Consider the following 26,120-nt stretch of genomic DNA (forward strand, 5'->3'; position numbering starts at 1 on the left):
GTTTATGTTTGTACTTCGGTTTGTCATTTAATTTTGTTTACACAAATCATATATATTGTATACATGGACCTTTAATAATAAAAATAATTGAGCATGTTTACAAATTCAGTGTTAGGCTGTACCTTAAATTCCAAATAATAATGAAATGAAATAAAATTGTCCAGTGTTTATAACATCAATGTGATACAGTATATTTTTATGTGCTATTTATTATTACACTTTGTTGCTACTCCAACTAATAACATTTGTAATATTTTCTCTTCTTGTCTCTTTATGTTTAATTACTCATTTACAATTTATTTCATATATAATTAATAAATACTATTTGTTATTATAGCAGCAGTGGATCTATTAACATGCATTTTACAGATCTATTTTCTATAATATGAATCTTTCTCAGTTTATTTCATCCAGTGATGTATTAAAAAGTGTTGAGTAACTAATGCTGACATAATTAGGTTCAAGACACTGGGTTGCTCTGTGGTGAGATCAAATTAATGTCCTCTATTTGAAGCATGCCCATATTTTCCCTCCCATCACATTCCCATGACTCCAATCCTAATGTATTCTTTTAATCGAATAATAAAACACATTTATTATCACCAGCATTTATGATTGGTTAAATCTTTATCAGTGTTTTTATGGGCTCATCGGATAAAAATTCTGTGCAAAGAACAGTTATTTTAGTATTATTTCTATACAATAGTTTTCATTAATGTTTTCAGTTAGCTTAGTTTGAATTTCTGTTGAAGTTTTAGTCATTTTATGTGCTTTTATTAGTTTTTGTTTAAACTTTTTTGTACTTAAACTTTTTAGTTATCTTATTTTAAGGCAACATTTCTCATTTTCATTTCATTTCATAAAGTTTGTTTATTTTTATCCATTCATCTGTCCATTTCACAGTGCCATAAATATGACATCTTACCCTTTATTATATATATATATATATATATATATATATATATATATATATATATATAAACACACACACACGCATACTTTTTATTAGAAATATGACACATTCATTTTGTGCTCTGAAAACTGTACAATAACAAAGAAACCCCAGTGAACTTAAAAAAGGGAGAGTGGTAAAGCAGGGAGAGGACGATGAGGAAGAGGAGGAGGAGGAGTAGGGGGTTGATGGTGGAGAATTCAGGCAAGTACGTATCATCTGGAGTGACAGTCAGTGATACCGAAATACACACTGTTACATGATGTTACAGAACACTGATATAGTCCAGTAACCCAATTAGATTTGGTGGGGGGATCTCAGAATGGCAATGATATCTATAATAAGGATAACAATATTCCCCAAGCACAGTAAGAAATATATTTATATGCTAAAATTCATTTTGTAGAACTCTTCTGGAAATAATTACAATGCTGTACAACAGGACTCTGAGGAGTGAGTCTTGTGCTTTCTCTGTGTGCGACCACAACCTAACCAGAGAATAACACCCCTCTGCAGTTTCATATATAAGACTATTTATAATATATATATATATATTTTTTATATATTCATATTCATCTCCGTTTACTCTTTCAAACTTGATTCTGCACATATTCTGAGACTCATCAGTTTGTTTTAGATGTCTCAGCTCCAGTGATTCTGATGGAAACATCAAGCGAATGAAAACGTGTCGGTTCACATGAACCCACCAACTGGACCGCTGACCCGCTTCCAAGCTGAATCTCACGTTGTTGACCGACTTTTGAAGGATCCATAGGTCGCTGCGGTGCACGGGACAGCACAGTGGCTAAGCTGTGGGCTGTACTGGCTCAGAAGGGTGTTTGAGACAGATTAACAGTCAAATGGCTTTGGGCAATCACGTCGCCTCTAGTGCCCCAAGCGAAAGCATGTGTTGTGTGTCACACTGATCAATAACTATGATAATAAGACTAATAATATTCAAGAATTTGATTTTGAACGACGTGTAGCTCACCTGAATCCTACCAGGCAGTTTGAAAGCTTTCTGTCGTTGCGCTACTTCTCACTCTTCTATAAATGGGACATGATCACTAATATGTGTGTGTGTGTGTGTGTGTGTGTGTATATCCAGAGGTGTAAGAAATTGAAGGCCACTCACTAAGACTCAACTGCTCTTAGTCTGAATTCCAGTCCTTCCCTTCAGTCAGCCACTCCCAATGTTCCCATGGCAACATCCCAGGTCAGCACTCAACTTGCCCAGTTCAGCCATTCTTGGTAGTGCCAGCTCATTGCCATAGCAACAGGCGCAGACCTGGATTTTCGAAAGTGTTATGTTTCGCTTTGACATTAAGGGAAAGGCCATTCCAGGATTACAAAAAAAAAATAAAAAATTGCACAGCCATGTTGCTTTCACTCTCTTTCTTGCATACTTTTGTTTGCCCGCACTCTCACTACAGTCTCATTCCCTCTCTTTGTCCCTTTTCCCTGTGAGTTTGTTCTGTTTCTCTGAATGCTCAGGGGGTCTCTCAGACCTCCGTCTGCAGGTCCATGATCTCTTGGCCCACCAGAGGGATGGTGGCGCTGGCCTTCTCCCACTCCACAGCTTGCATCTCAAGAGGAGAGGCCTGTAGAGTCTCCAGCTCCTTACGCACCCATGATGGTGGTGAGTGGGTCTTCCTGATGCCCTCCCATGCCCGCTTACTGGGGGTCTGCTGCTTGTCCTGCATTAACAAGAAAAAATGTTTTATGGTGACATTTTTGTAAAATGTTAAGAAACATCTTATAAAATAGAATTATATTTTGAATAGGGCTGTCATTGCTAACACGTTAAAGCATGTAATACATTTTACAATCCTTAACGCGTTGAAATAATTTAACACAATTAACGCAAAATTACTGAAGCACAATTTCTATTCTAACCCTTTAACCCAATTTTGCTTCTCTGCTTGCGATTAGATAATTTTAAGCTGTTAAACTCCGGGAAAGTTTTCAGTCCAATGATCCAGTAAGCGAATGCTGTATTTAGTAAACTGTGTTTAGTTAAACAGAATGGATCCGTGTACTGTAGTACATATATGCAGTCAGCAGGCAATTAGTTTCAGAAATAAAATTCAGATTTTTTTTCTTTAATAAGTGCTTATATGGGCACCTTATATCATTTGGTTCTTTGATGTCCTTTTGGAGTTTCTAAGTGTCCTTTTTTGTAAAGACATCTACATTTATCTTGAAAAAAGCTTGCAGAAAATATAGATTTCTGAGAATCACCCTTCAATCTTTTGGTTTACTTTGCTGGATATAGCAAATTATGACAAAATAAACATTTGAAACAAGGTAAATGGTCTATGCTTAATTTCATGAAGTGTGTGATTAATCACGATTAATCACAGAAAAAGAATGTGATTAATTTAACTGACAGCCCTAATTTTGAATAAAGAAAATTAATTTTATTTTTAGGACCATCATCATTATAATAATTTTTAATAATAATAATAATAATGATAATAATAATAATAACAATAAGATCTGCTGATCCTACATCATGACATAAAATAAATCATATGAAAAACTAAGGTGATCGACATTGTATTGGGCATTCAAAATGAACGTGATGGCATCTGTTTACTGATTTAATTCAATATAGTTTCTAGTAAGGGGCTTCTGCCAGTCTCTGATCTTCCTTCTGAGAGTTAACTACATGTGAATGTTTACACGTCTATAGTTCTTATGGCCAGGCACAGCTTAAACCATTTGGGTACTGTTATCTTTGGCGAGTAGGTTTGCTGAAGCTCACAGTCAAGGGTTGATTTCTTGTATTGTCTTTGGATGTTTTGTTTAAAGTCACCATGAAATCAAAATTGAAAATGATTTTTTAATGGAATACTGTAGTGCTTATTATAAATAATTTATCCGTGTACTTCATTATTTTTTTTTAAATTCATGTGCCCTCCTAATCTTTAATCAAAAACATTAACCTCCCCTCCCCCTCAAAACAACTCATCTTCTCTTCCGGTCACGAGCTATGGCGCAAGGGCGGAATTAGTGACGTGAGGGCTAAACGCTGGGATAAACAACAGGGAGAAAAACGGAAGCTGATGCTTTACTTTATAGAAATCAATGCATTGACCAGTATTGAGCCATGGGGGAGTACACTAGCCTTAAAAAGTGAAAGGATATTAGGATATTACCACAACATTACTCTTAGGACATCGCAAACTATTTGTTTTATGAATATGACTTAACCTGATGGAGGACTCGCTCTGTCATTTAGGCAGTCTCTCTCTTGCGCACGAGCACACTGTTATGTTTTGTGCCGTTGATAGTCCTCGTCGTTGTCTTCCTCAATAAATAAAACATTTCGGTGTCAGCGACTCGGCGGTGAATCCAGTGGAGAGAAATCCCCCCACAACTAACTGCAAACTGGCATTAAGATCTGCGGACATGTTGTTAGCAAAGCCCCAACTTCCAACGAGCCAATCAATTCCTGAAGGACGAAATCAAGTCCCGCCCTCTCATTTCAGATGCCGTTTCACTCCTGATAGACGTCACAGTAGAGAAAAAAAGACAATCGCTACTTCTGTTTCATGCTGACTTTAAGTGTTCACTTCTAAAGGCTGTGTAAGGTTTACTTTAAGGACTGCCCACTGAATGCCTATAAAATACAATGTACTGTATCACTTAGCCTTAGTCAGACTTTTGATGACTGCAGCACCACACAGCACGTTCTCAATAAAGAATCCTGCTGAAGATACCCAAGAGTCTCCTGCTCTTCGACTTCTGAGTTTGGCATTTGTGCCTTTATGCAGATAGTACAGCTGGGAGAGAGAGGCAGGTGGGATTGGGAACAGACCACGAGCTAGGATTTGAACTCAGGTCACTGCGTTACATGTCGTAGCACTGCCCATGAGGCCAGACATTAATATAACTGAAGCTATTTTTGTTACTATTATAATTATTAACATTTAAAGCAACTATTATAAAAGCAATAAACAAATAATTACTTGCATGTCACTAGTGTCAGTACAAAGTCGTATTCTGATTTTGAAAATACAAAAACTAAAACTAAAATCAAGTTATGTCTTGCAATTACTTATAATGCCAAGATATAAAACTGATTTAAATTAAAAATTAAAATTAAACAACAGGACTCTGAGGAGGAAAATTCTAATATAGATTAATATATTATTATGGGAAAAACTTAACTGAATTTGTTGAATATGTTGCTTGTCCTGCATTAAAAATAGTAATTATTATTATTAATAATAATACACTTTCATTTATTGTTATATGTTATAATATTTCTTATTATATTATATATTTATATTAAAATATTAGTTGCCAGAAAAGTAATTTCACAAATCCTGCATGCTCCATTTTCTCAAAGTAAAGTATTATTGACACTACTGGTAAAAAGTCTGGAATAATTTTCAATGTTTTAATGTTTTATTAGAATGATTTCTGAAGGATCATGTGACACTGAACACAGGAGTTATGCCTGTTGAAAATTTAGCTTTGCTATCACAGTAATTAATTGTATTTTAAAAATACATTTATACAGAAATCGCTTTTTTTAAATTGTAATAATATTTCACAATATCAGTGGTTTTACTGTATTTCTCATCAAAGACATTTTTCTTTAAAAACATAAAAAATAATAAATAAAAAATCCAGACTTTTGACTGGTACTGTATGTTTTCTTTTTCATTTTGGTATGAAATATAACTTTTTTTCTTTTTTCTTTTTAATGAGATCCACTTAATGGCAAATAAAAAAGGGGGGGTGATTAATGTAAATCCGTACACTAAGATTGGTTTTATCGCTGCCTCCTGATGACACGCTCCATCTCTTCCCAGTCTTCCCGTCCACTGGGGGTGAATCCCTGTCCTTCTCTGCATGCTGCAGTTTCCTGTTTAAGTCCTGGAACATGTCCTGGTGGCGCTTCCGTGTATGCATAATCTTCTGCAAGACAAAACCTGCATTTAAACCTTTGCAGAGATGAATGAAACTGCACCACACAAGACTGCTGTCATTTGTGGAAAGATTTACATTACACTGACCTCAAAATCCAGCTCTGCATAGCGTGATTTTCGTCTCTAAAAGGGCAAATAAGAAAAGGATGATATTGTGTGTCCTTTCAGAGTCATCTTGGGGGGGGGGGGGGTAACGATATGTTATCGTTATAGTTGTGATTAGTAACAATGTCAAGATAATAAATTAATACAATTTAATAAATTCTATGGGGAAAATGAACTGAATTAAATTTAAACTTTCAACATTTTGTAATATTTTGTAAGTCAGAAAGTCAATACTGTTTGAGAACGACCCAAATGCAATAAGTAGCAAAATTTTGGCACTTCGGACAGACTTGTGAAAGCATTGTGCCACATTTGTATTGAATGTTTCTGCAGAGCTCCTGGCATGAGCTTGCGGTAAACAGCTTGTGACCGAATGGCCTTTCTTTAGCCTGGAGAGCGTCTGAGGGCAGTCTGACATTCTGCCTGCGCTGTGCGTGGATGCAGCTGTGTGCCCGCAACGCATTCTGGGAGCATGTTTGGCCTGAGGTGAGGAGGAATCCACACTCGTCATCTGCTCCCTTTTAAAGCATGAGCAAAATCTGACCTTTGCAGAGACTTTCTTTTCTAAGAGGGATAATTGCAAATGCAAAGAGGCAAAGAGCCATCTTTCATTTCTTCCTTTTTGAAACGGCAGATTTTTCATTCCTTCAAGTGTTTTGACGCAGTTTTTATTGAAAGCGAGTACATGTGCATTGGCTGATGTCAGTTGAAATGTAATTCTGAGCCACTTAATGACAGTCCTTTATGCAGACACTCTCCACAAACATACTTTTTCACTCCGCACATAAATTAGGACACTTGGTCCCTTGTGGCAGATATGACAAACATTGATGTGAATTCACAGCCTTGTAGGCAGATGGGTCTACAGCACGTTTCTTTGGACCAAAACCAAAGTATCCATCACTTATTAGAAATAATCATGGCTGAGAAAAAAAAGTACAAGATGAGGATGAAAAGACATTGTGATGTAAAAGAGACCAAAACCACTATCTACAGAGTTGTAAGATGCACGCATATTTGCGCTGTTAGCCAATAAATGTTAATGTATAGTCATTTAGAAAGCTGTTGTGTCACTGGGGTTCTGATTAATTTAGGCTGTGGGAATCTTTCTATATGAACTGTGAAGAGCGTTTATATTATTAAGTCAAACGAGCTTGTCTACAGTGAGGAAACAGGTACAGGACATCTATCACTTGGCAACCCTCTACAAACACCTCAGCAAAAGAATCACCATTGGTTAGCACATTTTTTTAGTTTACTCGCCAGACTGTGTATGTGTACACCGTACTTGAGACATTATTAGTCATTTAATGTTTCTGTAAATAAAACAAACAATAATAATAATAATAAAATAATAAAATAATACTACTGCTACACTGAAAAAACACATTTGAAACAATTTTCACTTAGAAATTGCTAGCAAATTTTACAAAGAATCGCACTGAATAAAATATAAAATTTTGAAGTAGAAAGACTCAAATGGCATTTTCTTGTAAAACATACTCCAATAATCTTTGATTTTACTTTGAAAAAAAAAATAAAAATTGTTACAATATACAAATTCTACTACTAATCATTTAAAATGAACTAATGTCTGATGAGCTGCAGGGCTCATAAATAGAGATCGACTGAAAGTGGATTTTACCAATACCGATAGCTAAATTGGACCACACTGGCCGATACTGATTAATCATCCGATAGTTTTTAAAATGCATACTGTATTAAAACAAACAAACAAACAACAACAAAAAAAACGTACTCAATCAGTCTTTGTAAATTAATAAAAACATGAATATTTAATATGAATTATATATTGATCATTACAATTAATTCATAGTTAACTAATTAACTAATGTGAACAGAAGCAACTTCAAAATTTAAAAATCAGCAGATGTTGAAATGAACACACTCTACAGCCCAGGGTGAAGTCTTTATGTACATTAAAGAGCTTGAGCATATAAAGCAGCAAACGGCAAAACTGCTACACATTTATAATAAACAGAAAGCTATCATGTGTTGCTGTGAACACTGATATAGTTATCATTAGTTATCTTTATAGGCATCGTTCTTGGTTCTCTAACTCTATCCTTGGTGAGTGAAATCAATAAAATGATTTCAATTATTGTGGGACAAATATAATATTATTTATATTTTAAGACATTATTTAGTGGTCTAGCGGAACATTTTGTCACATATACGAGTGGTTTACTCGCAGCATAGAGGGTTGCATTGTTTTATCTCATGATTAACATAGTTTCTTACCTCCAGAGAGCTCATAGAGAGTGTTGAGATGGTCTCACTCTTAGACATCATGCCGGAGTTCCCAGAGTCCCCTTGCTCACACGTGTTTGTCATCTGGGACTCGCCGGAGATGTTCTGCACTGTCTGCACAGGGGAGTCCCTCTCTGAGCAGGAAACGCTGACTCGGTCGTTGGGCAGGCTCTTCAACCCGAAGCCTGGCACAGGATCGGTGCCAGCGGGGTTGGCCAGGTGGATGAGCCTGGTCTGGGGTAACTGTTCGCGGCTAATGTTGTACTTTGTGGCTTGGTCCTCCTTGCTGCCCTTTGTGGGCCTAAGGGTGTTGTTGTTGTTGGGCAAGAGCACGTAACCCTGGCCCGACCCTCCTCCTCCTCCTTCAGGACCGCTGCTGTCTCCCGGGGTTCCATCCAGTTGCTTGAAGAGCTCGCCATCACAGATGTAAATAGATTTGGCTCCGGGTAGCTCTGTGCTGACCCCGGCAATGCCGCCTTTGTCGCGACGCATGGTGAGAGTGTGGCTGGAATAGTCAGCAACGTTTTGCAGGTGGACCTTTGCCATGCTGGCAGGAAGGGTGTTGAAGTTAGAGCCTTTCTGTGTAGTGATCTGCTGTGAAGCTACCTTCTCCTCACCTTGTTGGGAGGAACGCTTTAGGGTGCCTGCGAATCAGAGGGAAAAAGCCTTAGTAAGTAAAAAGAGATCACAGCAGAGAAAATCCATGCTGATTTGATAAAGCGGTACTACATTTTGCTGCTATTTTATCAGCTTAAATTATGACGTAATATAAATAAAACTTAGCTGAATCATAAGAATAATACGGTATATGGCCTAACATGGTATAGAACGAAACAAAGTAAGTGCATCTGATTACATAGCGCCTTATAAAATAAATTAAATAGTTTTTCAAAATTCTGTATTTCACATGAAAACATAACAATTAATTTACAATAAAACATTGCATTTTATATTTTGCATAATAATATAATAATAAATTATATAATAAATAATAATAATATAACATGAATTTACTGTATAAATTAAAACCAAATAAAAATCTCTTGATTATGAAATTAATAATAATAACAATCACAATAATAATAATGTTTAAGTACGTGCAATAGACAAAAATATGGTTCTCAGAAGCAGAATCTATATTTCAGATTACTGTTTAATAATTACTGATGTTACATATTGCACTTTGAATTTGATTAATTTTACAGCCCTACTTTTGATTTAGTAATCCAAAATGTTCCAAATTCAGTGGCATTCCACACTATACAGTAAACTCTATTTTTATGCATGGATTCTGCAAGTAAGCGCAAGTTTCCCACATCTTGGAATTTATAGGGCCCTAATGATGACACCAGGACATCACCTGAAATTTTATGAGCTAGAAATTTGAAAGGGTAGACAGTGAAATTGCTAATAAAATAGATAAAGTATTTTAACATGAAAAAGAAAAGTCCTAATGATTGGTTTGATATGTTGCAGAAAAAAAAGAATGGTCAAAGATGTGATCATAAAGGTGTAAATACACAAAGGATCAATCTCTCTTCCTATTTTCATTTTGAGCACCAGCAAGCTAATTATACATAATGTGAATTATTAGGTAATAATTGGCTATATTACAATAGGTCAGTGGAAAACAGGAGCAAGCAAAGTTGCGAAAAAGTTTGAACTCTGACGGTAGCATTATGCTTTTCACAATAATGCAGCCAAGAATGAAACTTTATTTAGCTTTAGCAGTAGCAAGTCAAGTAAAAATTTCTTTAGAACAACTTACTGAAGGAAGGCTGATTGAAGGCTTAATTTTTAGTCCTTCACACTTCAAAAAAAGCAAAAAATATCACATCACAAGTCTATATTTCCAGACGCTAGCTTGATATGTCGTCTTGATAAATAATCAAAATCCCATTTCCGATAGATATCAGAGAAGAAAACTGCTATCTGATAATGAAATGTCATGAGGGAATTAATTAGGACAGGCCGGCAAATCTGAGGCATGGCAAGGGAACAGACAAGTCTATTTATCAGCATTTTGCTTCTCGCCAGCTATCAGATCGTGTTCTTAATCTCCTTGATGAAAATGCATTATGTGGCCTGTAAAATGGCACTTGTCTTGTCTTAACCTCTCAGAGGGATGTCACAACAACTTTAAGTGACCAGAGCGTATGATGTGAGAGACTCACCTGATCGGCAAGCCATGTCCACATCCTTTTCAAAGTCGGTCTGGAGAAAACAATGAGAATGAGAGTTTTACACCACAATTTTATGCTTAATGTGCAACAGAAATACATATATTTAGTTGCAATTCACCATCAGCTGAGCATGGCCGTTCTGGAAAGATCCACCAGAGTCACCATTTCCATCTTCTTGACGGTCAACAACACGACATTTTACTGCCTCTTGTACCTAATTGATTGCAAAGAAACATGTCTAAGTAAGTAATTTGAATTTAAAATTAGAAAGTCCGCCAATTAAAAACCAGACATCAGACAGGTTCCCTCACCTCTCTGCGTAGGATGCAATGCACCATCACGATAACGAAGCCCTCGAGGGAGTCAAAGACGGCAAAAAGGATCTGAAACAAGGCTGAACGGCGGTCAGTAATGGCCAGAACCGCTGACATCCAAGTGAGAGCCAGCAGTGGCAGTACAACGCAGGAGCTCCACAGCGACGCCCTACAGGACCGGAGAAGAATTACACTGAGTGACAGTTCATATTACTTTTACCATACAAGCTGACAAAGAGGGCAAAACTAAAGGATAAAGTGACTTTGGTTGATATTTAGAAATTTCTTATAGAACTAATTAATATTTATCACACATATTATTGATTTATTGGATGTCTGAGGAGTGTTTTACAGATATGAATGTGGTATTGCACTAAAGAGCATTAATATACCAATACACAGATCAATACAGTGTTCAATATGAGCTAGCATTGCCCTTTTTGTTGATTATACTCTGAACAATATCAATATACCAGTACTGAAAAAATGTAGGTTCAATCACAGTTCAAAACCTATGTGAACAGGTGCAACAGGTAAAAATAAACCAAAAGAAGCAATAAAAAAGGAGCAATGGACTATGAAAAAGAGGAAGACAAATGAGAGGATGAAAGATTAAGGAATGTAGACATTTCAGTGGTCTTTAGAGAAGAACTCTCCCCTGATCATGGATTTGGAGGAAGGGCCAGCATGGTCAGCAAGTCCTACATCTCACTATTTTTACTATTTTATTCCATTTTTAAATACTTAATTCTTTATCTGCTCCTGTCTACTGCATTTGTATCTTTTTAATGCACCAACAAACACACACTCTGCCAATCACACATACACACACATCAGGGATGCTCATGTAAAAAAAAAAAAAAAAAAAAAAAAAAAAAATTAAGAGAGATTGCAGTGGCTACATTGTTGTGGCAAATAATCACAATTCATGTATCTAATATACATCAGGGATTTACAATAGGTCTTTCATTAACAGACACACAGACCCCATAAAGACATAACTGTCTTTATAAAGTACTCTGCCTTCAACTGACATTCTGTACGTAAGCACTGCTAACTGCAAATGTCGTCAACCTCATTGACCTTTAACCCAACTCGTCTGCTTAGGTATGTTTACAAATAGCTGCAATTCACCAGCAAAATAAATAAATAAATAAATATGAATATATATTACAACCTCTCTTATTGCTTCTTAGATGCTGCCACATACAAAAACACATCCTACACATATTTGCGTACATTAATAAATGGCTGGTCTACTTTATCTCACATTGTAGAGTAAAACGCCCAGCCAGTACCAGCAACAGGCTAATGATAGAAACCTGATAAACATGGCTCACTGCAGTCTCAGAGTCAGATAAGCCAATTTTGACATGGCTGCTATTATCAGCCCTTACAATAATGTCTCAAGGCAACCACAGTTTCCACCAAAATACAAGTTCAAGCAAAATACCATATAGTTACTGCCACTATAGAATTTGTGGCCACCACTGTCATCAAAAATAAATGAATAAAAAACAAGAAATAAAATAAAAATGCAGAGAGATGCAAAAAAATTAAGGATACGCCATACTTTTTTTTTTTTTCAAAGTTGTAAGTAAAACAAAGATTTTACAGGAAAATACTATTTCAGCTTTTCTACTTAAAAATTTCACACTAGCCATTTCTGAGTGAATTTTTTTTATATACAGTATATATAGTATGTGATGAGCTAATTCATTTGAATTATACCAACTGAGATGTATATAAATGTGCTGAAATTAAGGTTTTATCTAAATATTAAAATAACATATTATTTTAGTATACTATTATAGTATTTAGTTTTAATTAATATAATTATAAGTTTTAATTTAAAATTGTAATAATTTTGTTATTTGCTTTTGTCATTTTAATTTTTGAAACACTTCTAATTACCTGTAATTTTATTTCAGTTTTAGTTGTGGTAATTTCAGTACTTCAGCTTATTTCAGTTAGTTGCCAAGGCAACATTTACAATTAAATTTTTTCATCTAATATTTATTAGAATTATTTAATGCAGAAACCCATTAGTTTTAGTTACCAATAACAACACTTAATATTACTCAAAATTTACTAAAAATAACTGAAAGCGCCAATGCATCTGTCAAGTGCATGGCCAGATACGGACTGATTTATAGGTGATAGATGATGCCTAGATGATATATTGATCTGTCACTAATCCAATAACTAGTAGAGCATGCTGCTAGCAACACCAAAGCCATGGGTTTTGAATCCCAGAGAAAGCACATGCTGAATGCACTGAAAGCTGTTTTGGATGAAAACATCTGCCAAATGCCTAAAAATAATTTATTATAACTAAAACTATGCTACTTTGACAGAAATTAAGGTTACCATGGTAATCTTTAGCAAGGAACTGTCTGGTCAAACCCACTTGCCCACTCACACAAACATACACAGCAGGGCTTCAGGATGAGCTCCTATTGCAATCTGCTTGATTTAGCATTGCAACAGCATAAAAGCTCTGCCTCTGCTGATCACTTTTGACTTAACAGCTAAGGAGCAATAGCAGGGTGAGGGAAATGAATGGGGGAGAAAACCAGAAAAGGAAAAAGAAGGGTGAGGTAAGAAATATGCAGAAAGGAAAACAGAACCGAGGGCAGAGCATCATAGAGTTGGTAAATAATTAGCGGGACTAACATGGCATTACTGGTAGCCGTGGTGGAAACGTCAGCCGACGAGATAACTCCGCACTTGGCACATTTGAGCGTCATATTGTACAGTGGCACTGTCATCTGACTGCAAAGTCAAATCAACACACTGAAATACACATGTACGCTGACATATAACCACACGCACACTCTCGCACGCACACAGATACACATACACCTATATACACGCAGATACAGAACTAGTGGGCACAGAATCCCCTTCCAGCTCTCACTCAGGGCAGATCTCTGTCAAGGCTTTGGGAAGAGTGCGGGAATGATGGAAAAGATGCTGTCACGTTAGTTTTATTTCTAAACAGGCCTGATTGAACATGTGGGACAAAGAGCTAGTGAGAAAAAGAAGAAGAAGAAGAAAAAAAGAAACTCTATATGCAATGCATGTGTGTATAGATTACCATCATTTATTTTCACTGACAGTCTATGTAAAATGCTACATGATAAGATTTTGATTCTGTCATATCAATGACATCAAAATCTTATTTTGCATTAGTATGCCATATGGAATTTGCTTGATTTAGGCTGCGAGCAGTTTATCCGTCCCAATCTGCATCTTTCTTTGGGCCCTGGAGAGAGACATGGGAACTCGAAAAAGCTGGCTGAAAAACATACACACAAACATTCATGCGTGTTGACAGCCAGAGATCGTGTATTCACAGACTCAAGCTAAATCACAGTCATTTTAGGAGACACATTAAAGTCATCCACAACCATAACTGTCAATATCGAACTCTGCATATATCTATGTGTGGCTTGTTTTGTTTTAACACACTGCAGCATACAGTCATAGTTATGCTTCTACAGAGAATCTCAAATGCATTTGAATATTTGCAGATAGCTCATGAAATGTGAAAAATAAGCAAAATATGCATTTCCTTTTGAGAAAATAATAATAATAAAAATAAGAGAAGCTGTCCAAAAAAAAAAAAAAAAAAAAAAAGACTACTGTTCAAATGTTTGGGGTTAACATTCTTGTTTTTGAAGGAATCACTTATGCTCATCAAGAATACATTTATTTGATCAAATTACAGTTAAAACATTGTAATATTCTTATTACAATTTAAAGTTACTGTCTTCTATTTTAATACATAATTTATTCTTGTGATGCAAAGCTGAATTTTCAGAAATTCAGAAATCATTTGAATGAGCTGATTTGGTGCACTAGAAATATTTTTTATTATGACAGTTGAAAACAGTTGTGCATCTTAATATTTTTGTAGAAATTATATGATGGATAAAAACTTTGGAAAGAAAAAAATTGCTGCCTTCAATCTTTTGTATGTATGTACACAAAATAGCCACCTACAAATAATAATAATAATAATAAAAAATAAAGCCATCAGCTTGGCATGGCTGCCCAAATGGACAGGAAGTTGATTCTGCTACTGGCAGATATGTAGATTAAACCCCACCTAATATAATAAATTTAATTCCAAGCAAAAGGCCAATGTGACCAATAAAACCTCACTGAAGGCAGTGATATTAAAAAGCAATCAGCTTTTTTTTTTTTTTTAAATACATGCTAGTCCTCGTCGAGGTGGAGGGACTTAAAGTCTGAGCTGATATGATCATATACCAAATCATATACCAAATATTAAAGCAAACTATCTAATTTTTTGGTACCCTCCATTTTTTAAACATTCATCTTTTTTTTTTTTTTTTTTTTTTTTGCCACAGGTAGTAAAGCAATGCAAAAATTCTTGATGAGAGCCACAACAATTTGTCCAAATGCACTTTGATATTCTAAAACTAAAGAAAATGCCAGAATTTAGAGGTGTACAGAGACTATCCAAAGTGCTACTCCTGCACTAGGCATAATTAACAGCAGCAATTATTAATTAGGCTAATGAAAACTGCTGTGTTTAAGAACAAGGGTGAGGGAGGGAGGAAAAAAGCAACAACAACAACAAACAAAAAAACCTCCCTCTAAATCTAATTCACCCTTCGCATCTATCAGCACCAAACAACGGCAGCCAACCTTGATTTAATCGGTTTCTGCAGAGAACGCAATGCGGCTGGAAAATACTCAAGCAAACATGTTGATAAGAGTTTTGGAATTGCAAAAATATTTCCCATTATTATTTAAGCACAAACAGAAATGGACTTTCAAAGAAAAAAATCCAATCCAAAATTTCCAGACAATGAAATCCACATAAAAGCATTCTTTTGCAGTCTCAAACACACACACACACACACACACACACACACACACACACACACACACACACACACACACACACACACACACACACACACACACACACACACACACACACACACACACACACACACACACACACACACACACACACTAATTTATAGATCCACATAAGAATCAGAAAACTGAATCTAAGGCTATTCTAAATCTAAATGTATAATCTAAAGCACATTTAATCTAACCAGCATGCTTCAATCAGAATTATTCAGAAAATTGACAGTCCTGAAAGCCCATTAAGATAGGCATCAGGCAAATTTAAGCAAAAATATAAAACTGTACAGGGTACTGAACATTGTATTGTGGGAGAGGCTAAATTAGAGGGTGGACGGACCTGCATCTCAACCAATCAGTGGTGGGTGGGCGGGGCAGAGAGGAGAGCCCTGAGTGTGAGCGAGGGGATGCTGTGGTAACTCTGATACAATGTCACAAAGAGCACAAAAACAAACACAATCGATCAGAGAGATCATAGCAGAGGCAAACACAACATAGTCGAAATGAAATAATCATAATAATTATCTAAAAACACACACACACAAAAAAGATAAGGACAAGGGAAAGAAAACAGTCGGATGCAAAAACGATGCCAGTATGGGCACACGTCAGCCTGCAAGCAGTGGAGCACAGTCCAGAAAAGGAAACACAGACAGTCAATCATGAGTCATAACATGACTAATATTCGTCTTCTTGGTAATAAATCTCAGGCCACGTTTCTGCTGTAAAGCCTTATTGGTAGAAGAAGATTAACAATTCCAGTGTGTAATTGATGGTCCATGGCACAGAGGTGGACAGCGTACGATTGTGAAACCATTATAATGAGGTCTGTAATAACAATTCTCGGTTTATACTTCAGCTTCAGTGACATTTAACTCTCACGACTGAAAACTTGTCAAAATCAATGGATATAAAATGAGAAATTCGCTCAGCTTGACTGCTATCGATCAGACGCATGAAGCTGACGCGTTATGTCAGATTTCCTTTGCCGGCTCCTTTGCGACTGCCCCTCAAATAAACATTTCACACACAGAAACATGGCAAACATGGATTTAAACAGCTGTATCAAGATGCACAGCAACACCTAAAAATCAAGAGAAGCTGGAGAAATGATTAAGCGACACATGGCAAATCACCAACTGAAATGTAAAAGAAATGCAATGAGTGAGCAGAAATGTCATCTTGCTTTTGACAGGACCAATAACCAGTCCTTTGTGATCTCTTCCCCTCTCTTCTAAGGAAAAAAAAAAAAAATCTGCTTTTATGAACAAACCTTGCTAAAGGCCTGTACTCACCAAGGATGATAACTATAAAGATAACAATATAGTTTTAACAATCATTCTCAATATTTAACAATAGCAGAGTCCACAACACAGCTATGATGATAAAGGCACAGACAAACAATATCGTTGGAATCACTTTCAGAACAATTTTTTTTCTTCCAGTTAATGAACGATAAAAACACTGACACCCAATCAGAATCAATCCTGTTATAACAAGCTCAAGAATTTAAAGAGGCAGACGAGTGTGCACTTAGAATAAACAGATGATATCATCTACTGGTATGGATGCTAATACAGTTATCTATGTATAATTATCATTCTTGGTGTGAACGGACCTTAATTTTGCTTGTTCATTTATCTGTAAAACAAGAAAAAAAAATCTATTGGCTTTTTCAAAACTCGAGATATAGTTTCTGAAAACAATCATATTTGATGTTTCCCATTTTAAAGATGTTGAGATTTTTTTTAATTTATTTATTTTTTTGTGGAAAACAAGACAAATTCCTTCATGCCAATTCATGTCCTTCTAGACTGCCAATTAACATCTTTCTCAGAGCTGGTTAGAGGTCAGCCAATGAGATGAAAGAGTGCTTCGAGGCATACCCGGCCCTCTCCTTGAGTTTCATATCAGTTATGCCATCTTTAGACACGAGTTTGTTAAAAACCAGAATCCCGATAACCATGTTTACCTGGTAAAAAGAGAAGAGAAAGGTGAACACATGTGCATATTTAAATCCAACCCAGTCTCAGAATATAAACATGGTCCTATATTCTCCAATGTGCCATTTAGGATGTTTCTGTAAAATCTCATTTATCTTGTGGTTTTGTAGTATTTTCATTTGTTGTTGTATTTAACAGTACTGTCATTAAAATATCTGAATATGGTGTTGTTCAAGCTACTTCTGCACTAGGATTGTGATAATACCAATATTTCAGGATTTAGAAATACCAATTTTTGACACTACAACAAATACTAATATGGTACTAAATACACACCTTAAATTTTTAATTGTATTATTAATACACAATTATAAAGATGTACAGAATATTCTGAACAATTAAAAATGTTTTGGTTTAACAGAGAAAAACTGCAGAAGAATAAAATTTCTAATGAGACTGTATAGAAAATTCACCATTTTATCGTCTGACAAAATGAAATTTGTTTCTGAATAAAATAGATACGGCTGTAATCCATGTTAACATAGTTTAAGCCCAGATCTTGTTTAATTAATCTGCAGCAGTAATGACTACTATGTCCACACTTGGCACACTTAGCATGCGCTGTGTTTAAACAGATCTACTTAAACACGTGTTTGCTGGATATTATGTTGTGGAGTTATGTGAATAAAACCTGGAACTGTCTGCATTCTCATTCACAAGAGCTTGTGGTTGTTTATTTGTTGTAAAATCTTATATTTGGGAGCAGTGATGCTAGAAACATTAAACATTGAGATTTCTGTGAATAATTCAAACAGAGAGAGAAATTGTACCAAGACGACAGCAGCAGCTGGTCCCACAAATGCGTACAACAGTCCGCCTTCCAGAGACAGCCAGCAACTAACACAAGACGCAAAAGTGGAAAAGAAAGAGGGAGTGACAACGAGAGAAACAGAAGAAAAAAAAGGATAAAGAGATGAGAGGGGGAAAAAACAGTGATGGGGTTGTCAGATAATATAGTTGTTGTATGTTGTTTTTAAAATTTTAAAGTGACCACTTAAAGGATGCAATGCAGGGACATTAAAAGCACTAGGAATTACAGTATAGTATAAAGCAAAAATAGATGACTGATCAACTTCATCATGATCATACTCACTAGTTAACAGTGCCATATCCTTTTGCCTTGGTGAATCCAACAGAAATTGCTACAACAAGAGCAGGTAAACCTATAATAAGGGAGCAGAAATAAGTGGAGAGTAATTGAGTACTTGACATATATCATGTGCATACATTTTATGTTCAACTTCAAGATGTTTGATTCAACTACCCAGTTGGGTGATTTTTTTCATAAGAAACATTATAAATGAAGATGCAAGCCTAGAAGATACAACACAAGCCTCACCCCAACCAAGGCAGAGGAAACGTTTGCGTATGATGCGGTTTCTAAGACGGCCAGTCACGGCCATGTAAGACTGCCATGCCTCCGTGAGAACCCAACAGAAAGAGGACAGGAAGAAGAAGTGCAGAAATGCAGCCACAAGAGTACAAACAACCTAAGAGCAAGGAAATAGTAAGAAAGCGAGTCCATCCAGGTAAGGATGCCAGAGGATAAAATAGGAATATTAAGAATATTTTGTTGTGGATCAAGGGTTTTATCAACTTATTTGTGTTTGTTTGGCCATACCTTGTTCCGTGTCTGAGTTTGTCCGATGAGTATGAGTGCATTGGAGGAGATGATGGACAGACAAAAGTTGATGAGGATGACAGAGCGTTCTGAGCGGATGTACCTGAAGAAAAAACCCAGAAACACTGAGCCAATACATCTAAATGACATATATTGCTCACTATCATTCAGCCACAATGCTTTCAATAGATGGACACATTAATGAAACCTGAACTGATGTATAATTTCTAGTGGCGACTAAAATGTGACACTGACCAAGTGAAAGCATCTGTACAGACCATTGAAGCACAAGATGCAAAGGAAGAAATAGCATGGAGAAATAATAAAAATAAAAATAAAAATTGCATGAAAAAAATTAGATTTGTAAACGAACAACATGAGTATTAGCAAGGATCCTTCTGTACTGTATACAGACTCTGTAAATTTTTTAATGGTTTTGAAAGAAAACAGCATTAACTGAACAAAAACAACAACAAAACAGGACTTTGACAGGTGTTTGAACAGGAATACTTGGTAACATTATTACAATTTAAATTACTGCTTTCCATTTAAAAAATGGAGGCAATTTATTACTGTGATGCAAAGCTGAATTTTCAGCATCATTACTCCAGGCTTCAGTGTCACATGATCCTTCAGAAATCATTCAAATATTCTGATTTGGTGCTCAATAAATATTTCTTATCATTATGTTATAATGTTGAAAACAGTTGTGCTGCTTAATATTTCTTTGGAAAATGTGATTTATTTATTTCATGATTCTTTGATGAACAAAGTTCAAAAGAACGGCATTTATTTGAAACTTTTTTAACAATGTTAAAAAAAAGTTTATACTCTCATTTTTGATCAATCAATACATTTCTGCTAACTGAAAGTTCTAAATAAAATTTCTTTTAAAAAATCTATAAAAAAATAAAAATAATTTAAAAATGTGTACTGACCATGGACTAAGCTGTTGGTAGTTACTGGAACTGACAATAGACAGAATGAACACTTTTGTTAATGGGCCAATTGAGAACAACTATCGGCATTAATTGGCTTAGCTGATCAGTCTTTCAATAATAACCACATGAATAATAAATAACAACCTGAATGGTTTAGGATTACATCACATTAAACAATTGATTTGAATCTCAAACTTCGAAGCATCCCAAAGCTTTTTACACAAATATATGTCGCTGTCCATGGTGCTGAAACCCCTATTGCTTCCCATCAAGTAAATTTATTTTACTGGTGAACAGCCAGATGTGTTTCATCAGCGGAAAGTCTTGCTTACCTCCAAACAGACACATAGATGATGATAAGGAGGAGCAAGGTGAGGGACGAGACCCCGCAGCCCACGATAAGAGTCACAGATGGAAGCTGGGTCTTATCCATGTTCTGTCAAAAACAAGAAATAGACTTAGTTAACACTCACAGATGTTAATGGTGCATCAGGCTAGCCGCCTGCAGTCCCTCCATGCGATTCTGTGCAGAAGAAAGCTGGGGAGAGTGGGCTGCTGTCCGTGTGGCTCCGGCTAAGGAACAAGGTGAGATGAAGGTCACTCGTTAAAGAGCTAATACTGAGGACTGAGATATCCAGCAGAGAGCTACAGTATAGCAACCTATGCCTGCTTCAATGACATACAGACAACCAGAAAAGCTAAATGCCTGATGCTGTGAATTACTCATACAGAGATTGTGAATCAAAAGCCTCAAATATAACACATTTGCAGGCTTGCGCAACCATTGTCTTGGTTTCCATGGTGATGTGGTGGAGAAACAGCGGCCACTGCAGTGGTGTACGCAGCTTTAAGTGTACCATAGGTGTGAGTAGTGCATGCCTGTGTGTGTTTGTGAATATCTGCATTCCTTGCTTAAGACTTACGCCACTATAATGCATGTCTAGAAATATTATCCGTTAAACATTTTTAATACATTTACGTGGTACAGCAGAGTTTAGAATGTCCACGGGTTATATGCATTCTCCGGGGAGTGGACATCTCACCTTAAGAAGAAAACACAGACTTACACTTAAACACAAAGATAATTGGTTGAGTTTATAGCCTGTCTTGTCTCCAGGTTTAATGTGCGCACAGGGCCAAGTTAATTAAATCCCTATGATTAAACTGCACCGCAGTAAGGCCCCCACTGACAATCAAGAAAGAAATGCATCCTCTGAGACTACGTTTGTCTTCTCCTAGCCAATCAAACACTTGACTAAGCCTAAGCTCTGGAAGACAGGATAGTACTAGGAGGAACCACTATCAAACCAAGGGACTTATTTAGTCCATCAGTGCAGACAGAGACCCATAGTTAGTTGGGAACGGAAACTATCAAGTATCAAGTCCCATCAGGGGAAGTCGTGGCCTAGTGGTTAGAGAGTTTAACTCCTAACCCTAAGGTTGTGGGTTTGAGTCTCGGGCCGGCAATACCACGACTGAGGTGTCCTTGAGCAAGGCACCGAACCCCCAACTGATCCCTGGGTGCCGCAGCATAAATGGCTGCCCACTGCATAAATGGATCACCCCCCTCTTTAAAATGACTTGTAAACTCAATCAGTTGTAGCTAATTTAACTTCCAACATGAAGGAGAAAAATGTGAATGTCCTTGCGTGGCCTAATCAGAGCCCAGACTTAAACCCCATTGAAAATCTTTGGAATGACTTGAAGAGAGCAGTCCACAAACGGTCACCATCAAATTTAACTGATCTTGAGCAGTTCTGCAAAGAAAAGAGGAGGCAAATATTGCAAGTCTAGACGCACTGACTCTGCAAAGTTAGTAGAGACATATTCCAACAGACTAAAGGCTGTAATTAAAGCAAAAGGTGGTTCAAAAAAATACTGACACAAGGGGGTGATCCTTTTTCCAACTCAGTGATTACGTTTTTTTATTTATTTTTTCTGACATGTTGGAGTTCTATCTTTCACTTGGATGTTATAAGTAGAGTAAATAACAGGGGTGGGGGGTGATTATTTTTATACACATTGTGCACAAACTCACACATTGTGTGTGTGTGTGTGTGTGAATAAAAGTGTGTGTGTATATATATATATATATATATATATATTAGGGCTGTCAAAGTGATTAATCACGATTAATCACATCCAAAATAAAAGTTTTGTTTACATAATATATGTGTGTATACTGTGTATATTTATTATGTATATATAAATACACACACATGCATGTATATATTTAATAAGAATATGTTATGTTTATATATTAAATATATTATATATATAATATAAAATATAAGGATATAAATATATAAATGTATATACATGTAAATATTTTCTAAATATATAATTTATGTGTGTGTATTTATATATACATAATAAATATACCCTGTACACATACATATATTATGTAAACAAAACTTTTATTTTGGATGTGATTCATCGTGATTAATCAATTGACAGCCCTAATATATATATATATATATATATATATATATATATATATATATATATATATATATATATATATATATATATATATATATATATATATATATATATATATATAAGCTTCAGTAAGTTACTGAGGACATTGGTCTAACTGTTTATTAATATTTTAAAACCTGTCAAACTGTATGCAAATTAAGTAAGACTGCACAGACATAAATAATAGACTTGCAATGGCTATACTGAATCCTGTACAAGTGACAAGAATAAAGACAATGGCCTACCTCAGAAGAATGTACTAACATGAAACATCTCAACACAGTGAGCAGTTTCTTTTTCTCGCCATCTTCACTGACCCATATTTGGGAATTGTGTATTCAGAGCTTCATCCAAGTACAACTGTAGCGTTATATCAAACTATGTATAAAGCGTGTAAAAGCTGTGTATAAAGACAATCTGACCCATGTAATCCAGAGCCTGGTTCAAACCTATAAACATCTGTAGAAAGACTGGAGTGTGATTAAAATAGCTGCAGTATACTATCTCCCTTTATTTCTCTCTTTCTATGTACACTGCAGCTGACTGTATATTCAGACTGAGAATGTGGGAGGGAAAGAGAGGAAGGGAAGTGTTTCTCTGGGTCTTTATCATTCTGAAGCTGTAGGACACTAGTTGCCAGCGGAGGGGCCATTGGATGGGCCATTTTGAGGTGGCAAGTGGAGCTGCAGGAATAATTAGCGGCATAGCAGTGGGGGTCTGGAGTGAGAAGGCTAGAGAGAGACAGACAGGGAGTGGAGCCAAGGGGCGGAGCGGTCCTCCCTTCTGCTGGCATAAGGCAACACAAATGAAATCCCCACAATATGCTTCCCATGAGGCATGGAAAGAGCTAACTGCGACACTCCCTTATTCTATGTCCATCTGACCAGGTAGAGCAGGACAGGCAGCCATCATAAGCGAGCGATTAGCATACAGCTATAGCTCTCTGGATCACCACAAGTGGACATGCAGATCATGCAGTCTTTACACACACATCCATGAGAGCAAATAGTAGCACATAAATGCACACAGGAGGCCTGTAAAACACTGATAATATGTCTATAATGTAAACTGGCTTCAAGATGGGGCTCGATATATCCTAAAAACATGTTTGGATGTATTGTACCATCAGCCTTGATCAGTGTGAAATAAATATAACCATATTTACTTTAATGCAATTTCCTGGTTTTTGAACAACCAATCAATCAGTGCACATCATTCTAAATAAAGACTGTCTTTGTCTTTTTAATCTTTAATCAAAATGTTGTTCCTTTGAGATGACTTTCCTTTACTGCTGACATCACTTAGGCTGAGAGAGCAATTCGATAATGTTAAACAATAGCCAATGAGGTATTTAGGTGTAATTTAAGCAAATTCTGCCTTCTAAAGCCCACATTTCCAATCCAACTGATTCCCAGAGTGAAGCAGCACTCTAAATTTTTGCTTTGAATACTCTGTTTAACTTGGAAATTTTAATTAAAGATACCAGGGGTTCTCAACTTTGGCCCTCAAGGTCCACTTTCCTGTACAGTTTAGCTCCAGCCCTAATCAAACACACCTGAACAAGCTAATCAAGTTCTTCAGGATTGCTAGAAAGTTACATGCAGGTAAGTTTGATCAAGGTTGGAGCTAAGCTCTGCAGGAAAGTAGATCTCAAGAGCCAGAGTTGAGAGCCTCAGGTATATATAATGGAAGTTTTCCATTGTATATACCTGAGGCTTTCAACTCTGGTCAATGGGGTCCATCAACTGTTTGGTTACCCAAAATCTTTAAAATATCTTCTTTTGTGTTCAGCAGAAGAAAGAAATTCATACAGGTTTGGAATAACATGAGGCTGAGCAAATTTTTGGGTGAAATGTGTCTTTAAGTAAGTAAAATGTGTTGCAAAAGGCAGTTTGTGCTTGTTGTGGCTTTGGGGAACAGAAATTCCATATTTCCAATCCAACTGATTCCCAAAGTGAAGTACCCAACATTCATTTATTTATTTTGGACTTTTTGTACCCCATTTTTCAGCTTTGTGCACAGTAGACTGTATGTAATGCTTTGATCCTAATTCTCTTTTGTTATGATGTCCCTTTTTTACTTGGTTTCCCAAATCAAAACAGTGTTTTGTCCTGAAGCAGCCAATCTGAAACATCTTGGCAAAGCAAATGAGAGAAGACATCGCCATTGTTTTGGCCAGTAGGGTGTCAAACTTCCTTTTCCTCCCTCTTTTTTTTGGGCTATCTGGTTCATATCTGGGCCAAGCTGCACAAAGAGAGTGTTATAGCATGTTCTATAGCTTTAAGAACTTCCACTGCCCATGCTGTTTCCACGGCAACTGGTGAATAAACTGCTTCAGAGGCAGTTTCCAGTCTAATAATAACTAATCACACTGAATGAAAATTCCACACAAAGACATGGCCCTTTCCTGCATTAAACCAAACCAAATTCCATCATTTTAAAGAAAGATACTGTTTTAAAGCAAGACATATAGGTTTACACAAAGATAACCCTCTAAGGCCCAAATGCATGGTGTGTCATTAAGATATATGTTTTACATTCATGGAAAGGCCAGCAAATCCCCTATGCACATCTGAATGTACCAGGAAAAAATATATTTGAGGTGTTACAAGACAAACCCAACAGAAAAAAAGAAAAAAAAAAGTGTGTTGGTATGTTTTAAGCAAAATGCATTTCATTACAAATAATGAAGACTGTAATTTTTAACATATGTAGGTAGCTATTTTGAATCATTACTGTATTAATCACATGCATTTTCTCTGTACATACATTTAATGTATGCAAATCCAATATGAAAGCCAGCATGATTCATGCACTGCGTTCTGGGATTAAACAAACCTGTCAAAACGTCCCTTTTTGTCACAGATATTTGTGTCTATATACACATTAAAGAATGAAACATATCTTAAATTGTTTAGATTAAATCTGCTGTATGGCTCTGGCATGCCGTGGAAAGGAGGAGAGGGGGGAGTGAGAGAGAGAGGGATCTGTTGATACACAATGACGCCTATGACCAAAAAAAAAAAAAAAAAAGCGGTACATTAAATCACACAATATCACACAAACGCGTGTTTTGACGTTCGATTAAAGGAAACAATAGAAATGGCTAGACTTACCACATCGGGATTGAGGCGTGCTAAAATGGCGAAGGTGGAGAGTCTGTCACACAAGCATTTGGTTGTGCTGGAGTCGACGGGCACGGCTCTACAGCCTCGCGCAGACCAGGAGCCCAGCAACGACGAGCTGCGGAGCGGAGACAGACAAGAGCGCGGAATGAGATCAAATCCCTGTGCGATAAAACAGCTATTTTCTCTAATCCAGCGCACACAGAGCCCGCCGTAAGAGAGCCAGAGCGCGAGAAAAGACAGATGAATGGACGATGTGATGCAGCGCAC

General features: G+C 36.4%; 1 protein-coding gene across 9 annotated transcripts in view; it reads right to left on the reverse strand.

The window, feature by feature from the left end:
- Positions 1-961: 961 nt before the first annotated feature.
- LOC109105022 (adhesion G protein-coupled receptor B1-like) overlaps positions 962-26,120 on the reverse strand; it is an 83,130-nt gene continuing 57,971 nt past the window's right edge. For 6 of the 9 annotated variants that reach the window (XM_042772928.1, XM_042772930.1, XM_042772926.1 and 3 more), the window contains 15 exons: positions 25,842-25,968; positions 20,577-20,680; positions 19,304-19,406; positions 19,022-19,172; positions 18,776-18,845; positions 18,453-18,519; positions 17,566-17,651; positions 13,445-13,543; positions 10,766-10,937; positions 10,573-10,668; positions 10,446-10,485; positions 8,263-8,915; positions 5,983-6,018; positions 5,726-5,884; positions 962-2,649 (listed from right to left, as the gene is read on the reverse strand). In XM_042772928.1, the coding sequence (XP_042628862.1) occupies positions 2,455-2,649; positions 5,726-5,884; positions 5,983-6,018; positions 8,263-8,915; positions 10,446-10,485; positions 10,573-10,668; positions 10,766-10,937; positions 13,445-13,543; positions 17,566-17,651; positions 18,453-18,519; positions 18,776-18,845; positions 19,022-19,172; positions 19,304-19,406; positions 20,577-20,680; positions 25,842-25,968 (2,158 nt within the window). In that variant the 3' untranslated portion in view covers positions 962-2,454. The remainder of the gene's footprint in view (positions 2,650-5,725; positions 5,885-5,982; positions 6,019-8,262; positions 8,916-10,445; positions 10,486-10,572; positions 10,669-10,765; positions 10,938-13,444; positions 13,544-17,565; positions 17,652-18,452; positions 18,520-18,775; positions 18,846-19,021; positions 19,173-19,303; positions 19,407-20,576; positions 20,681-25,841; positions 25,969-26,120) is intronic. The other 3 variants (XM_042772932.1, XM_042772929.1, XM_042772927.1) reach the window with 2 other exon arrangements.

The sequence above is a fragment of the Cyprinus carpio genome, chromosome A16 (assembly GCF_018340385.1).
Source record: "Cyprinus carpio isolate SPL01 chromosome A16, ASM1834038v1, whole genome shotgun sequence".
Classification (NCBI taxonomy): domain Eukaryota; kingdom Metazoa; phylum Chordata; class Actinopteri; order Cypriniformes; family Cyprinidae; genus Cyprinus; species Cyprinus carpio.